At 49.6% G+C, this 16515-nt stretch overlaps 1 protein-coding gene across 2 annotated transcripts; it reads left to right on the top strand.

The window, feature by feature from the left end:
• The first annotated feature begins 8781 nt into the window (after positions 1–8781).
• On the top strand, positions 8782–16411 carry LOC101595974 (keratin, type II cytoskeletal 2 epidermal). Of its 2 annotated transcripts, XM_045152490.1 has the most exons (10): positions 8782–9411; positions 10456–10670; positions 11016–11076; positions 11834–11929; positions 12561–12725; positions 12978–13103; positions 13850–14070; positions 15669–15703; positions 15804–16007; positions 16158–16411. In XM_045152490.1, exons 1-10 carry the CDS (start codon positions 8782–8784, stop codon positions 16409–16411), a joined length of 2007 nt encoding a protein of 668 aa, XP_045008425.1. The 2 variants fall into 2 exon arrangements, with proteins under 2 accessions (XP_045008425.1, XP_045008424.1); XM_045152489.1 differs by having other exon boundaries at positions 15804–16411.
• Positions 16412–16515: the final 104 nt, after the last annotated feature.

Genomic DNA, 16515 nt, shown 5'->3' with positions numbered 1-16515 from the left:
CTGCTCTGCTGTCTGCTTCTGTTCCCGAAGATGGTAGGATGAGAGCCTCTGAAACATGTCCCTCATAAGTCCCATGGCAGTTCCCTGATTATCCCGGTGATGGCACACTCAAGAGGAGGCGAGCTGTACTTTCTCTTTGTGGAGGAGAAGGATGATATGATTCTCCATCTCTTCTAATTTACAACAGGTGGGGGTCCTGAGACCTAGTGGGGCTTCCCAGTGATCAGCCATTATCCCTCCCAGCCCTGTCGTTCTCTCACCCACAGCAGTCCCTGCTCACTCAGTACTGGTCCGCCCATCACCTCCATCCTCTGGTATTTAAGCCGAGACCGAAAACTTCCCGACTGCAAAGTCCTTTCTGCACGTGTCCCGGTGTGTGCTTGAGGAGCCGAGGCCTGGGAAGGAACAGCCAATTAAGATGACGATTGGGCAACATCATGTGCTGAAATTGGCTCTGGGAGACAGGGCCCGGGCTAGGTGTGAGAGACGTAAGGAAGTGAGGGCAGTTTAGGACAGCGGTGTCTAAACATATTTAGGTCACGGGGCCCTGTGGGAATATGACACGGCTTTGCTCCTTCCCCTCAGGGAAGCTGAGCTTCTAGGGGTGCATTCACGTTTGCAGGGGCTGCCCAGAGTCTAGCTGTGGATTCGTCATGGAGGATCCAGGGATTCTTCCTTAACAACCCAGCTGGGGAGACCCTATGAGACTCCCAAACATGGCCAGACCACCTGATGTTTGCGGTGAGAGAAATGGAGCTGTGAAGGTGCAATTGTGATAGAGTGAGGAGCCAGGGAAAAGAGAAGACAGACGCTCATCAGGCCTCTCAGCAGGGGGGCTCTGGAGTGGACAAGCCTCGGGGGAGAAGGAAGTTCGCAGAGGAAGTCAAGAGGATGGGCATGCCACCCCGCAGGCCGTTTTGAGTCCGCAGAGACATTGGAGAGTCCAGGAATGACCACAGCAGGCACATGCTCTGGGCGCAAGCCCTGGACACGTCTACCGAAGTATTTCATGTCTCATTTTCCCCGACACAGTAGTTCTCCTCTCATGGGCTGTCAGAAGATTGAGAAGAGACTAGGAAAGTAAAGACCAGCACACACTCACAAGGAAGGACTGCCCAAATTTCAGGATGCATCCCATCAAGCAAGCCAAAGCCAGACGGACAACCTGCTTTAGCCCACCCCAGTGGGACGGTAACCTGATGTTACCTCTGCTGCTAGAACGGGAGGAGTCTCCAGGGAGACCTGCTTGGTGAAGCCTGACCCTCCTTCCCGCTTCCAAGGATGACGGACCTCGTGCTTGATTGTCAGCTGCTCAGAACAGGGTGATGGAAATGCTGGCAGTGACCTGGTTTCGTGAATTTGCCTGGACAAGCCTGATCTAACATCGCCAGAGTAAAATTCTGACGTTATCATTTGCCTTTCTTACCAGAGAGGCATTAGTTCTGCTTAATTGTGAGCTGCATGGAGCTAAGCCTTCCGCAGAGAGGCCTGATACTCAGTGCCATTTGCATTTTTGGATCTTGCTCAATGTGGGAGAAGCCCTGAAGCTTATAGACCCAAACAAGGAAGGTGTTGAGGCAACTGGCAGACACAGCCTAGGTGTTTCTGCCCAAGGGAGCAGAGGGCTTGGGATTGCACATGCCCAGAGACTGACTGCAGTGGTTAAAAAGGCTTTCTCTAAAATATTCTTGCATGGTGGGTGAGATGCTCTAGAAGAGAAGACGGATTTCCCTGTCTGCTCTGGGTGCACAGGGAGGTCGGATCCTGAAGGAAGGGACAGGATGAGGAACAGCTACGTCGTAACTGCTTGGCTCAGTTTTGAAGGCAAAAAGTAGGGTTTCAAAGGGAATGCTGTGTGTAGGTGTGCACTATTTCTTTTTCTCTTGATATGAATAGTGTAACAGATTTTATTCTCACACAGATCAGCTCCTTTCCTACCTGTCCCCTTTCTCCTCCCATGTCAAAAAGAACAAAACAAAATCAGGGAGACAAACTATCGATTGGCATTTGGAAGCGTCCCTGTTAGGATAAGGAGGCTATGCAGAGCCTGGTCCCCTAGTGATGGTGTGCTCTATCTCTCTGCATGGTGAGCCATGAACCCCTTAAGGATTTCACAGGCGGAGAATCAAACAAGGAAGCTGTCTTCTCTGATCCTAGCTGCACCTGGCTGCCTCCTCTCTTCCTCTCTGGCGTCGCTCTGTCTAGATTTTTGCTGCCAACTCTTCCTTCATCCCTGACTGAGAATCGAGCAGAAGCAGAGCTGTGTCTGTATGTTTTGTCTCCAGGTTTCCCAGAACTGGATCTCAAGGGGTCCAGCCATACTTGGGGTTCTCACATCATGGACTCTCCAGCTTGGTTCTTTTTTTTTTTTAAATTATTTATTTATTTATTTGAGAGCGACAGACACAGAGAGAAAGACAGATAGAGGGAGAGAGAGAGAATGGGCGTGCCAGGGCTTCCAGCCTCTGCAAACGAACTCCAGACGCGTGCGCCCCCTTGTGCATCTGGCTAACGTGGGACCTGGGGAACCGAGCCTCGAACCGGGGTCCTTAGGCTTCACAGGCGAGCGCTTAACCGCTAAGCCATCTCTCCAGCCCCCAGCTTGGTTCTTAAACAGGAGTCCCTGGAGCAACCAGAAAGAGTTCTCAGCCGGTTTCTGGGCAGTCCTTGGAAACCCGGATGCTGACCCAGAAGGCTTGGCTTCCCTAAGGAGAAGGAGCAAAGCTGTGAGCATACCTGAAGCATAGGTGGGTCCCAGAGCCAGAGGAACCCTTTGGATTTCTAGTCCAGTGTTTCCTTTCACAAAGGAGAAAGCCAAAAGCCAGAATGGCTGAGGGCTGGCCCCAGAGTGACCAGAAGTTGGAATCTTTCGTCTCCTCCTCAATGATCCTCCTATCTCTGATGGCTGCCAAGCCTCAGATGAGGGAAGTGACATGCCCAGGGGGTACCGCTGGCTTCTGGCACAAGGACGTGATGTTTGCTCCTAATCACTGTCTTCCCAGTTTATCACATAGCTTCCCTTGTCAAAGGACTTCTCAGCAGAGGCTCACACATGTCTCTGCATACCCAGTGGGCTATGAAGTGTGCCTGTGGCTCGTAAAAATGAAACTCATGCCATAAATTTAATAATCTCACATGAATGACTATACTAGCTCTATAAAATGCTAACTGTTTAATTAGCAATGATTTAATTTGCTTTCCTTTCTTTTTTTAGGATTTAAGAGGCTTTTAAAGAAGAATTTGAAAGACCCATGTTTTTTGATATTGTAAAAAGACAAACCATCCAGAGATGATCAAGCAGTTACCTTCTCATTTTCTTATCCAGAATCCAGAATCAAGCCTGTGTCCATTTCTACCTAAGGAGGCCCACGGGTCTGGAAGTGTCTCTAAGAGCTTTGTGGCTAGACTGAGGGGAGGGAATCACTTGAATTTGATCTTTCAAAATTAAAGTTGTTTTAAAGCATATTCTTTCTGTCCTTTGGGGTGTGAGGGGCATCTCTCTATCAGCCTCCTCCTATAACCATCTCCATGGGACCCAACACAGGAAACCTGGTAAGAAGTAAAAGAGTCCAGCTTAGAGTGATGGGCAGGATGTCGTGAAGAGAAGGGCGAGATGCATCTGATGGAGCTCTCTGGGTGTTACTTTATTTTATTTTGGATTTTCAAGGTAGGGTCTCACTCTAGTCCAGGCTGACCTGGAATTCACTATGGAGTCTCAGGGTGGCCTCTAACTCACGGCAATCCTCCTACCTCTGCTTTCTGAGTGCTGGGATTAAAGGCGTGAGCCACCACGCCTGGCTGGGTGTTATTTTTTAAGATTTATTTTTATTTATTTATTAGAGACAGAGAGAGAAACAGCGAGAATGGGTGTGCCAGGGCCTCTAGCCATTGCAAATGAACTCCAGACTCATGTGCCACCGTGTGCAGTTGGCTTACGTGGGGCCTGGAGAATCGAACCTGGGTCCTTAGACTTCCCAGGCAAGTGCCTTAACCGCTAAGCCATCTCTCCAGCCCTTTGGTGTTCTTGACAAAGGGTGCATCTGAAGAATGGCAGGCAACCCAAGAGAAGCACCAGAAGTGAATTGTGGCTGTCAATAGTGACCGTCCAGTGTAGAGTCGGCAGGAGGACTCCCCACTCCTGGGGTGTCGGGTAAGAAGGAGACAGCAGGAAATCCGGAGGAGCGTGGGAAGCTGCTGCCTGGCGAGGGGGGCCTGAGTGCATGGCTGTGGGGATGGTGGGCCTGCTCTGAAATCATGACCAGGATGAGATGTGGTATTTGAGGACTTTCTGGTCCTTGCACGTTTGAGTGGCTTGCAGGCTATGGCCAAGAGTAAGATGGCTTAGTGGGAGTCGAGGGAGAACAGGATTGGGGGAACCACTTGGCTGGAAACAGGCTTGGGGCTGGGAACAACGGAGCTGCGCGTGGACAACCCTTTGCAGCCCTGTCGGTGTGAACGAAGGACCATGGCGCATTTGCGTCGTGGCATTTTAGCAAGTAGGACACAGGTGTGCACACACCGTAGGAAGCCTGGAAGTGAAACTGAGTTGATGCAGCTGTTGGCTGACCTTGGAAGAACAAAGCTACAATATACAGTTTCCTATTTTATGGGCCAGAGAGCTGGGCACAGTGGCTCATGCTTGTAATCACTGACCGGAAGATCCCGAGTTCAAGGCCAGCCTTGGAAAAGGCAATCAAGGAAAAAGAAAATGACATTTATTTATTGCCTACTTTAGGCTAGGATGTGGTGAGGTCCCCTTTTACTGATACATTGATTTGGTTGTCACTATAACTGGATGATTTCATTCATGCCACAGTCAGGTATTGAGAATTGAGCCTGTCCCTGCCCTCATCATCCTTCTGTCCCCGAGCAGCATGCATAACCTGCTTTCCCAAGAGTGTCCTCATTGCATGATGATCCTGAAAACTGGGGGTGATGGGAACATCTTGCTCCTGGAACTGGCTTCTGGCCAGCCTTCTTTCTCCTTAACAACCAGTATGGCCCGGGCCCCTTACAACCACCAGGCACAGATCTTGCTGTCAAAAAAGGGGTCCAAGGAAAACCAAACAATAGCCCAGTCCACTGTAAAAGGACAGCTTAGGTAAGACAAGGCAAGAGGGGAGACCAAGGCTGAGATGAGGAACTGGGTCAGGGGCTGGGTCTTGGGCTGAGTAAGCAGCTTTAGAATAATCATTTTCAAAGAAAGGCCCTAGAGGGACAAGTTGAGCAAGGGTTCCTGTTGGGAGCCTGGCAGCCTGTGTCCCGCCTTCCCTTGGAGCCACTGGCGCCGCGGCTGGGCTCTCTGGAGCAGCATGTTGGCGCTGATAGAAGCCCAGGAGGCGGCAGGCAGTGTGGACATGCTGGCTGCCTGGCCTGGGCTCTGCTCCAAGCTGGACAGCTCATTTCCACCTCTGGTGTTGCAGTCTCCTCTCTGACATGATTGGATTGTCTGCATCTTGGGCCCTTTGCGTATCGGGGCGCTTGGAGGAAGAGGGCTGTCGTGTATTTACTATGTTTTCGTGTTTTAAACGTAAAAGCTTGGTTTCCGTCCTGAGAGAGTTTGGCAGCTCTGTTTGGCCGGTTGGCAGTCTTTGGGCAGGCAAGATGAGTCTCCTCATGGGCCTGCCCTGCTGGGATCTTTAGGGGCCACACATAAGAAAGGCTGTGTGCACTCAGAGCGTGATGACACTCTTTTCCCACATCAGGAAGAGCCTGCAATTCCAACCCCTCCCCCAACACACAAAGTGAGTTTTTGGTTATAGGCTTATTTCTGAAATGACTGTTCGATGCGGGGAGACAGAGGTTTCTGGTCAAGAGAAATCTGACCCCTGCTCGGCCTCGTAGAGAAAGAAGTTCTGGGACATGCTCATTACAACACACGCTGGACTATGTGAATGAGGTTGTAAGGGACGTGGACTTCCAAGGCAGCATGGGGCGGGGGCCGGGGGAGGGACGGGGAATTTATTCCTCTGCCTCAAGAATCTGCCAGGAGCACATACACCTGGCTGAGACTTTATTTTCCAACTGCTAAAGAGTTAACCCTCCTCTGCTTAGCCCCGGGGGCTCAGTTTTCTACTGCACCAGCAGGCAGATGGGCTTTTGAAAGCTGCGAGAAACATCAGGATCTTGGGCTTGTTGGCCGGTCAAGTTCACTGACAAAGGACCCAGCGAGCAGACAGAAGGGTTTTCTTCTGTAGGGGTCCTGTTCTTCTCAGAGACAGAACACGTACAGCCTTCTACACAGACAGGTGAGTGGCCTCACAGGACAGTGGAAATGTGGCACAAATGCTCTCATTTTTATAAATAAAGAACTTGAGGACCACAGTGGATATTAGCATCCAAATTACAGCCAGACCAAGAATCTTAGCCCCCACATCATTCTCTTAATGAACGCAGGCACGCTAGTTCAAAAAGCACATTGAAATCATATGAGAGATAATATTTTTAAAAGTGCAGAAAAACAATCTTACATAATACCCAAGTTGCATTAATTCTACCTCCACATTTCAAGAGAGAACGTCTCTTCCTCTTCAATCTGACTGTCACAAATCAGACACTGGGTCCAGAAAGGGAAGATGCTCAGTAGGGTGGGTAAGGACATGGGGACAGCAGGATTAAGACAGCTGTGCCTACAGAGCGCCGGGCACAAGCACAGCGTACGGCAGAGGTGTGCAAGATGCTTGCTCCTTTCCTTTATAGACACAAAGAGCCCCCCTGGAGTTGGCATGGTCTCAGTGGAGTCACGTGGAGCACTGGGCAATAAGGGCGTTGCTCAGATATCCATAGATAATGACACATTTGGCTTTAGATTGGGACTGTCTCCAAAGCTTTTAGTTTTTATTGTTTATTTGCATGATTATAATTATATAAGCTGGATTGGAAGAGGAAAAAAACCCAAGGAGCCATGGATTTGCTTTCTTCAGCATTCTTTTACACAAATCAAGTATCTGGACAAGTTCCCTCCCCTTTCCCTTCCTTGCCATCCTTGCCGTGCGGTTACCACGCTGGGTTGCAACCTTGGGAGGGGAAGCGGGGGAAGGTAAATGGAAGGAGCCGAGTTGACCATGGTGACCACCAGCTGCGTTTTGCCCATTTCTTCTCCTCTTTCTCCTTTTCTCCTCCTCCTCTTCCTCCTTCTTCTTTTGTCTGCTCCTCCTCTTATTATAGATGAGGAAACTGAGAAACCAAGGCTCAAAGAAGACTCCGAATAATCCAAAATACAATGAAATTGTGACTTAAGCTAAAAGCTGATTATTTTTGTTTACATTATTTTATGCTGACTTTGTGCTCAGATATGAGCATACCGGTTCTAGAACTAATGCTGTGTATGTGAAGCTCAAGGTCAGAGCCATCAGTAGAGAGAATGGAATGAAGGGTTGCAAAGAAGAGGAACTATCTTTGCCTCCCTAAGATGTCCAATATTCACATTGTGTGTCATGGTTATAAAATCATTTTATTTGGCTTTCTCATTGTATTGCTAAGGAAACAAAGCAGCATAGTTGAATTGAAGGTCGTGTCAACAGATGGAAAAATTGGGATTCAAACCTAGAACATCTGATTTTCCATTTGATTCTATTACTGCACATTGTGCCCCATCCACTTAGCCACATGGACAGAGGAGAGACAGTGGCCCTTGGGTGTGAGTACTCCGTGCTTGTAGTGACTCTGGCTAGACAACATGGTTCCTGAATGACAGAGTTGGTCCATACTCGGATTTTCAAGTTGTGTAGAACCTTTGTACCACCCTCATTGGATACCCTGATTTACATAGACCCCAGGACAGAGAATGTTTCCTTACTCCCTCATGCTCTGTGTTTTTATGGGGAATGTATCAGATCTGATGGCTACAGAAGCTTCTGGTGTCAGGATAGAAAAGGTTCCTCTACCCACTGCTTGGGTATATGCATTTCTGGTGTGGCATGGGAAGGAGACAGCCAAGAAATTCTGACATCTGAGCAGACTTTTGCAGCATCCCAGCCATCTTCTCTCTGTAAGAAAAGGTTGACTTCCCCACACCACAGTCATGCTCTGTAGTGATTCCCCCTTTTCTTTTTCTTTTTCTTTTTTTTTTGTTTTGGTTTTTCGAGGTTGGGTTTTACTTTATCCCAGGCTGACCTGGAATTCACTATGTATTCTCAGAGTGGCCTCGAACTCACGGCGATCCTCCTATCTCTGCCTCCTGAGTGCTGGGATTAAAGGCGTGTGTCACCATGCCTGGCTTCCCCCTTTTCTTATAGCTCTTCCTAGGCCAACAGGAAAGCAAGAGAGCCGGAAAGCTTCTGGACCGAGAGCTCCCGCAGCCTCCAAACCTGACCACCCTCCCTCCCGGGGTGACCTGGATGGTGAGCAGCACAGGCCTGGGTGGTAGCCAGCTTCCTGTAGCTTGGTCCAGAATAGGGAGTAGCATTCCACAGAAGGTCTTTTTTTTGTTGTTGTTTTTGTTCAGGTTGAGAAACACAAATCCTAATCTCCTCTTCTGATGATTTTACAAAAATTAAATTATGTGACAGATGCGCCGATAAACAGAAGTTCGCAATCAAAGCAAGTTCTGGAAGGGAGCTGATTAGTAGATTTTTAATGGCTATTAGGTTGATAATCACTCACCAGGAATAGCTTCCAGGTAGACCAAACCCATGCATAAGCGGGTCCACACCCATACTTACCAACACCTACCTGTCAGGTATATAAGAGGACCCTGTGAGCCTCCCAACAGCACAGTTTAGTCTCTTGCCCTCGGATTTGCTCAAGAACCTTCCACTCTTCTTGCTGGGCAATAGCATCATGAGCTGTCAGATCTCGTGCAAATCTCAAAGAAGAGGAGGAGGAGGAGGAGGAGGAGGAGGATTCCGGGGCTTCAGCAGTGGCTCAGCTGTGGTCACTGGTGGGAGTCGGAGGTCGACCACCAGCTTCTCCTGTTTGAGCCGCCATGGTGGTGGCAAAGGCGGAGGTGGCTTTGGTAGCCGGAGCCTGGTTGGCCTGGGAGGATACAAGAGCATCTCTACTAGCGTGGCTGGCTACGGTGGTGGACTTGGCTTCGGAGGAGGTGGCTTTGGAGGAGGCAGAGGATTTGGAGGTGGCAGCAGCTTCGGAGGAGGCAGAGGATTTGGAGGTGGCAGTGGCTTCGGAGGTGGCAGTGGCTTCGGAGGTGGCAGTGGCTTCGGAGGTGGCAGCTTTGGAGGTGGTGGTAGCTTTGGAGCTTTGGGGGGACCTGGTGGCTCCAGGCCTGGAGGATTCCCTGGTGGCTCCGGGCCTGGAGGATTCCCTGGTGGAGGCATCCATGAAGTCTCTGTCAACCAGAGCCTCCTGCAGCCTCTGGATGTGAAAGTTGACCCAGAGATCCAGAATGTGAAGTCGCAGGAGCGCGAGCAGATCAAAGACCTCAACAACAAGTTCGCGACCTTCATCGACAAGGTGCGTGAGGAGACGTGGCTCCTCCTCACGCTCTGCACGCTGTGCCCACTGTGCGGTGTGAAAGGTGGAAGAGGAGGTGGCACACACTCATCTCTTAGGAGCCATCGGTGTGGCCATGGCCATCTGGGGCATTCGTAAATTTCAAATGGGAGACCCGCTGGCTTTGCAGGCTATGCGCTCCACAATAGTCTGCAGCTAGGAATCCTAAGTTTCTTTATTTTAATTTCTAGCTTAAATGCTGGCTTTAATTTTTTAGTCCAAGTAAATAATGTTGATGGGACCTTCTGACAATCATAGGAAAGGTGACATAGGCGAGTATCAAGCAATGGACTGAGTGGGCCAGGCCAGGTGACAGTGTGATCAGGTGACAGTGTGATTTTAAAGTAATAGGTGAGAGATCTTCTTCTGAGGTAGCTGCTCCTTCCTCTTGAATGTTACTAGTCTATTAAATTCTGCTTCGGGATAAATGAAATTTTAGCCTGGAAGAGAAGCACTCTCAGTTTGGTGACCCATAAAATCTTTATTCGTGTCCCTGTGAGGTGTCGCTGGGCTTTCTCTTATTTGAACAGGTTCCTCTGCCTTGAATTAGACAGGAATTTACAAGGCTCTTAAAAAGCAGGCCGAGGAGCCCTGCCTGCCCTCCAGGACTCTCACAGTCAGCGACCTCAGCTTCAGTGCCAGTTGACGCCTGTGACGCCTGCTTTTGGGTTTCTCCAGAATTTATGGAACCTTGGCAGAGCACAATTAGGGTGGGGGAGGGAACAGCCTGGAGTCTTGGAGCAGCTGGAAACCAAACAGAGGGTGAGAAGTGGGAGGGAGAGAGATCTGCGAGTGGAGAGGGCAAGAGACAGCATTAAGTAGAGCTTTCCACATGTGAAGACGGGGAGCTTAGAAGCTCTGCCCATACTTTCCAGCCTCCTGTGGCTGGCAAGGAGGTAGCATCCTGGCTTGCGTACCTCCTGGAGTAGCGCCTGGGGCCTCTGTGTGCCCCACTAATGTGAAAGGTGGCCCAGACCTTAGGTGTTCTTCCTCTGGCTTCTGCAGGTGCGCTTCCTGGAGCAGCAGAACCAGGTGCTACAGACCAAATGGGAGATTCTTCAGCAGTTAGATGTGAGCACCCGCACCACCCGCCTGGACCCCATCTTCCAGGCCTACATCGGCATGCTCAAGAAACGGGTGGACAGCCTCTGTGCAGAAAGAACCTCACAGGATTCGGAGCTGAACAACATGCAAGACCTTGTAGAGGATTTTAAGAAGAAGTAGGTGGCTGAGGGAACGCTGGGTGGGGATAGATACTGGCTGGTACCATCCACTCACTCATGTCCCAGCTGCAATTACAATGAAGAAGCAGGGATGTAGATCTTTGTTGACTATTTGTGAAGAAAACTTTAGGGCTCAGAGATCATACTTTTTTTTTTATGCTTAAGTTCATTTATGGAAGTCTACCCTCATTTGGATCCCATAATTTGAATTTAGGCATTTAAGGAGTTTAAGATTCCTACAGAAAGGAATATTTTAGATGAATCCAGTAGAAAAGGAAAAGGAAAGGAAAACCCCAACAAACTAAAACGCAGCTGACTGTTGTGTCATCTGGGTTCCAACAGGTATGAGGATGAAATCAACAAGCGTACATCGGCTGAGAATGATTTTGTGACACTTAAAAAGGTGAGCAAGAGGCTGTCAATTGCAGGGTGGGAACAGGCGTGCTTCATATCCTACTGTGCTCAGACAGTCAGACTGGAAAAAAACTAAGAGTGCACACCGCGCAGATGGAGAGAAGGGTGGGGCATGTCTGCAGTCCAGTCTCTTAGGGTCTCTGTACTTCTGACTTTAGGTGGTGATTTTTTTTCTGAGATGCTCTGTGTGCTTGGTAGAGCATTCCCCATCAATATAACCCACTTAAAGCCTATCATGAACATGCAGAAAGAACTTTATTTTTCCAAAGAGCTGGGGAGGAATGGACTTTCCTCAAAATGCCTGCTTATGATTGGGTCGAGCTGACAAAGGTTGAAAGTAGAGGTGGTTGACCTGGGTCCTGCAAGAGCTTTGTGGTACAGTCCAGGGAAGTTCTGGAGAGACTTGGTAGACAGACAGGATAGGAGGGTTAGACTGTGGAAAGGCTCAGAGACCATTGTACCCATCAAAGGAACATACCATGTCTCAAGCTGGAAGCAAGTTTTCATGGTGTTGAGGGTGTGAGCATGGGACCTGAGCATGGAGCCTTCTGCAGAGATGTTTGGTGGATTGCATGCGAAATGATGACCCATGGATGTTTGGCTCACCTGGAAGGGCCTCAGATGTTGGAGAACAGCTAGAACACACTGGGTAGAAGAGAGTGGCAGAGAGAAGCCGAGACCTGCATAGGGAGTCATTCAAAGGGGGTGAGTATGAGTTTCTCTAGAGGCCTTTGCCGTCCTTGCAGGATGTGGATGGCTGCTACATGGACAAGGTAGAGCTGCAGGCCAAGGCAGACATTTTGAACCAGGAGACTGAATTCCTGAGGACACTCTATGATGCGGTAAGGAGGTGGACCTAGACAGACCCTTGCTTCCTACCCTTCTCACCAAAGCAAAGTCTTATCCAATTGACGAGAAGGCTCAGGAATGGGGTCTGTGGACTGGCTGGCTTCAATGTGCCACCAATCCAGCCCTCTAGGGAGCTTCTCTAGTTGCAGGTATCAGGGGAGAGGAATTTCTACTTCACATCAAGTGAGAGTCAGAAAATGCCAGTTCAATTTCCTGTCCTTATATCTCCATAACGTCCTGTTCCTCTTAGGAAGAGGCCACTCCTGTGTCAATTCCTATATTCATTGTACTCTAGAGGTTAAAGCTGATTATCCCCCTTCTGAACCCTTTCCGAAGTAAGAAGTATTTAAGGTCTCTTCCATAGACCAGCTATTTTCTTTCCCCTGGGGGCCCCACTGGCATGTTGTTGAAGGCTGTGAAATAAGCTGCTCATTCTTCTCACCCCAAACAATCCTGAGGACAATCTTGTGATTGGCGTAGGAATAGTAGTGATGTCATTTTTTCATCCCATCCAGGTATGCTTAGTCTGAGGATCTGTATTTCCCTGATTGTGGGGAAAGGATATCTCCTCACTGCCTGTGGCTGTGGGCAGAACTTCACAGCCAGTCAACCTGTGTTTTGTAGGAAGTGTCCCAGCTCCAACAGACTGTCACTGACACCAATGTCATCCTGTCCATGGACAACAACCGGACCCTGGACCTGGGCAGCATCATTGCTGACGTTCAGGCCCAGTATGAAGAGATCACTCAGAAGAGCAAGAGTGAGGCTGAGGAGCTCTACCATAGCAAGGCAAGTCCTAGAAATCGGAGGGAGCCGCAGGTCCTTACAACAAGCTGGACTTCACTCCTAGCTGCACTATGTGTGGGAAGGTTGCTGGAGTGTTGGTCTAATAAAAGTTGGGATCATTCCCTAGGAGGAGCATGGGGAATGTCACTAAGCTATCACATTCAGCTTGGCCAATCATCCCTGGCTTTCCTTAGCTCATGTTGAGCCTCCCCCAGGCTGGGTTCCCTTGTGAACACCATCCACTTTCTCCACCAGTACGAGGAGCTCCAGATCACTGCTGGGAAGCATGGGGAGAGCTTGAAAGAGCTCAAGATGGAGATCAGCGAGCTGAACCGCACAATCCAGAGGCTGCAAGCGGAGATCTCACATGTGAAGAAGCAGGTGCGGCATGGTTCTCCGGGTACCGTGGGTGGTTGTATCTGAGTGTGCGTGAGTACGTGGGAGAAAGGCAGATGAGAGCCAGAGAAAGTCTAATCTAGTTTTTATATCAATCCAATCCCTCCCCGCTAAACATAATTTTAGGTTGTTAACAACTTTCAGAGTAGTCTAAGAAAGTTCCCAAGTAAGGACTAGTGAAGAGAGAATTGTGGTTACTCTTTGGTTGTCTACACCTGTAAAACGATTGTTAATAAGCAAAAGCTGGCTTGACTTGCTGTGACTGCAGACATGGCCGCCTGTTCCTTAATGGCATATATACTAAGCACTGGCTGACTGGGTCCGCAGAGGGCCAATGAGTGGAAGGCAGCTGTCTCTTGTTGGACCTTAGCATTGGTACAGATAGGGCAAAGTCCACTCCATAAGCAGCAGGTGCTCTCCAAAGTTTTCTGTATTGAGCATATTCATTTGCATAATTATTCTGGCCCTGAGCTGAGGAGAACAAAGGAGACATAATGGAAAAAAGCCTATGGATTCAATCAAAGGGAGGTGGGAGGAAGATGGCCCGGGGTCAGCAGCAAATGAACACCTGTTGTCTGTGACTTCCATTGACTCCAGTGTGGCGGGGACACACCCAAGACATCCAGAACCACCAGTCCTAGACTCCTCCGCTGACTGGCTTGCTCCCTGATCCCCTCTTCTAGGTAGACCCCACTCTGTTCAAATAAGAGCCTTCTCTTCCTCTCTTGTAGTGCAAGAATGTGCAAGACTCCATTGCGGATGCCGAGCAGCGAGGCGAGCATGCCATCAAAGATGCCAAGACCAAGCTTGTGGACCTGGAGGACGCCCTGCAGCAGGCCAGGGAGAACCTGACCCGGCTGCTGCGAGACTACCAAGAGCTGATGAATGTCAAGCTGGCGCTTGATTTGGAGATCGCCACCTACCGCAAGCTGCTGGAGGGCGAGGAGTGCAGGTGAGGGGCACTGGCAGGGGAGAAGGGTACTTTGGTCCATTTTCTCCTTAGAAGCAGGGCACATGGGAAAGCAAGGGAGGCCAAGGATGGGGCAGGGCTTCTAACAGCTGAGGGTGGCATTTACTGTGCTCTCTATGCAAAAATTCAGGACAGACAGCCCCAGTGCTGTGCTCACATCAATGCAGAATGACCAGCAAGGCCTATCATAACCATTTAAACATTCTGTTCCTTTTAACTTTCTTAAATTTTATTTATTTGTGTGTGTGTGTGTGTGTGTGTGTGTGTGTGTATGAAAGAGAGAGAGAGAGAGAGAGAGAGAGAGAGAATGGGCATACCAGGGCTTCCAGCCACTGCAAACAAACTCCAGACACATGCGCCACCTTGTGCATCTGGCCATTGTGGGTCCTGGGGAATCAAACCAGGGTCCTTTGGCTTTGTGAGCAAATGCCTTAACCACTGAGCAATCCCTGCAGCCCCATTCTGTTGTTTTCTAAAATAGCAAACAAGGTGATGTGAAAACCACATCATCTGAAGGGATGGTCTATAAGCCCATAAGGTGTGTGACTCTCTTCCCTCCCACAGTGTGCCACAGAATGGGGAGGTGGCCTCAGATGTACCAGAGGGGGAACCCAAGTTCTTGGAAGGCTTGCAGAATGGCAAACAGCATCATTTCCTCCTTCAAAGAGGGGCCCTTTGTTTGCTATGTTCCTTACAGTCTTTTGGTATTTATAGTCAGGTTCGCATTGCTGGCAGAAATCATCTAACCAAGAGCAGCTTTTGGGAAAAAGAGGTTTATTTTGGCTTACAGGCTCGAGGGGGAAGCCCCATGATGTCAGGGAAAATGAAGACATCACCCTCTGGCCAACATCAGGTGGACAATAGGAACAGGAGAGTGTGCCAAACACTAGCAAGGGGACACTGGCTATAACATCTATAAGCCCACCCCCAACAACACACTGCCTCCTGGAGGTGTTAATTTCCAAATCCCCAATCAGCTGGGAACCTAGCATTCAGAACACCTAAGTTTATGGGGGACACCTGAGTCAAACCACCACACGTGGTGACTTAAGGTGGTTGAGGCAACTGTAAGGGGTAAAGCCACCTTACAATTAGTAGCCAGAATGGTGAAAAAGCAGTGTTCCCCATCTGTTATCCCATTCTATCGGGAGGGAATGCCTCCTGTCCCCACCTCTGAGATGTTACAGCAAAGATTTCATTGGAGGCAGAGGAAGTAGTCAGCGAGGAAGGGAGAGGCAGCCTTTAGGGAAGTTCAGTTCTCTCTGAAGGGAATGTTTGCAGTACAGCCTCATTTCAAAAGGTTGGACATGGCATGGATTCTGAAGGACAGGTTCTTTAAGAGAGCTGTAAATACAGGATGTATTTCATAGTCAGAAGTGATCAACAGTGCAAATGTTCGTTTTAATCGGAGCAAAAACCCAAGATGGATTGTGATGCAAGGCTGTGTCTGAGTGTAGGCCGTATCACCCTCCCAGCTGACTGTAGCGGCTAGACTGCACATTAGTAAGAGGAGGGTATAAACTGAAATGCATGCAGAGTCCAGGTGCTTTGTCACAAGTCCCTTTCTCTCTCCCTGACAGGATGTCTGGAGAATTCAGCAGTAATGTGTCTGTGTGTAAGTACTGGGCATGCGCCTATATTATGGGCTAATGAGTGGGGCAGAGATGGGCGGAGGCAGTCAGAACCGCTGGTGTAACGTCTTCTTTTTCCTGCAGCTGTAACAAGCAGCACCATTTCTTCAAATGTGGCATCCAGGGCTGGCTTTAGTTCTGGAGGCCAAGGTTCTGGAGGAAGGGGATCCAGTTATGGCGGCAGCGGCGGAGGTTACAGCTCTGGAAGTAGCAGTTACGGCTCTGGAGGCAGAGGATCTGGCTCCAGAAGTGGTGGTGGGGGAGGCGGCGGCTCCAGAGGAGGTTCTGGTTCTGGAGGCTTCAGCTCCGGAGGAGGCTCCAGAGGAGGTTCTGGTTCTGGAGGATTCAGCTCTGGAGGAGGCTCCAGAGGAGGTTCGGGTTCTGGAGGATTCAGCTCTGGAGGAGGCTCTGGAGGAGGCTCCAGAGGAGGTTCTGGAGGATTCAGCTCTGGAGGAGGCTCTGGAGGAGGCTCCAGAGGAGGTTCTGGAGGATTCAGCTCTGGAGGAGGCTCTGGAGGAGGTTCCAGAGGAGGTTCTGGAGGATTCAGCTCTGGAGGAGGCTCCAGAGGAGGTTCTGGTTCTGGGGGAGGAGGTTCCGGCTCTGGAGGCTTCAGCTCTGGAGGAGGCTCTAGCTCTGGAAAGGGTGGCTCAGAGGAAGGTTGTGGTTCAGGTGTGACCCTCTCTTTTAGATAAAGATGAGCCCTCTCCCAACTCTTCCACTGAAGAATGTAGAAGGCTATACCTCCTCTGATAGAAAAATCACATCTAATAGCATTTTGGGGTGGGGGAGGAATAAA

This window comes from Jaculus jaculus, chromosome 6 (genome assembly GCF_020740685.1).
Source record: "Jaculus jaculus isolate mJacJac1 chromosome 6, mJacJac1.mat.Y.cur, whole genome shotgun sequence".
In the NCBI taxonomy this organism is placed as follows: Eukaryota; Metazoa; Chordata; class Mammalia; order Rodentia; family Dipodidae; genus Jaculus; species Jaculus jaculus.
Note: the sequence above shows the minus strand (reverse complement) of the source record. Positions and strands in the feature narration are given on the sequence as shown.

Excerpts from the sequence above, each read along its gene's own strand:
- LOC101595974 (XM_045152489.1), top strand. The coding sequence starts at position 8,782 with ATGAGCTGTCAGATCTCGTGCAAATCTCAAAGAAGAGGAGGAGGAGGA. Across the intron at positions 12,726-12,977 it reads AGGAGCTCTACCATAGCAAG|TACGAGGAGCTCCAGATCAC; the intron begins GCAAGTCCTAGA and ends TTTCTCCACCAG. Across the intron at positions 14,071-15,668 it reads CTGGAGGGCGAGGAGTGCAG|GATGTCTGGAGAATTCAGCA; the intron begins GTGAGGGGCACT and ends TCTCCCTGACAG.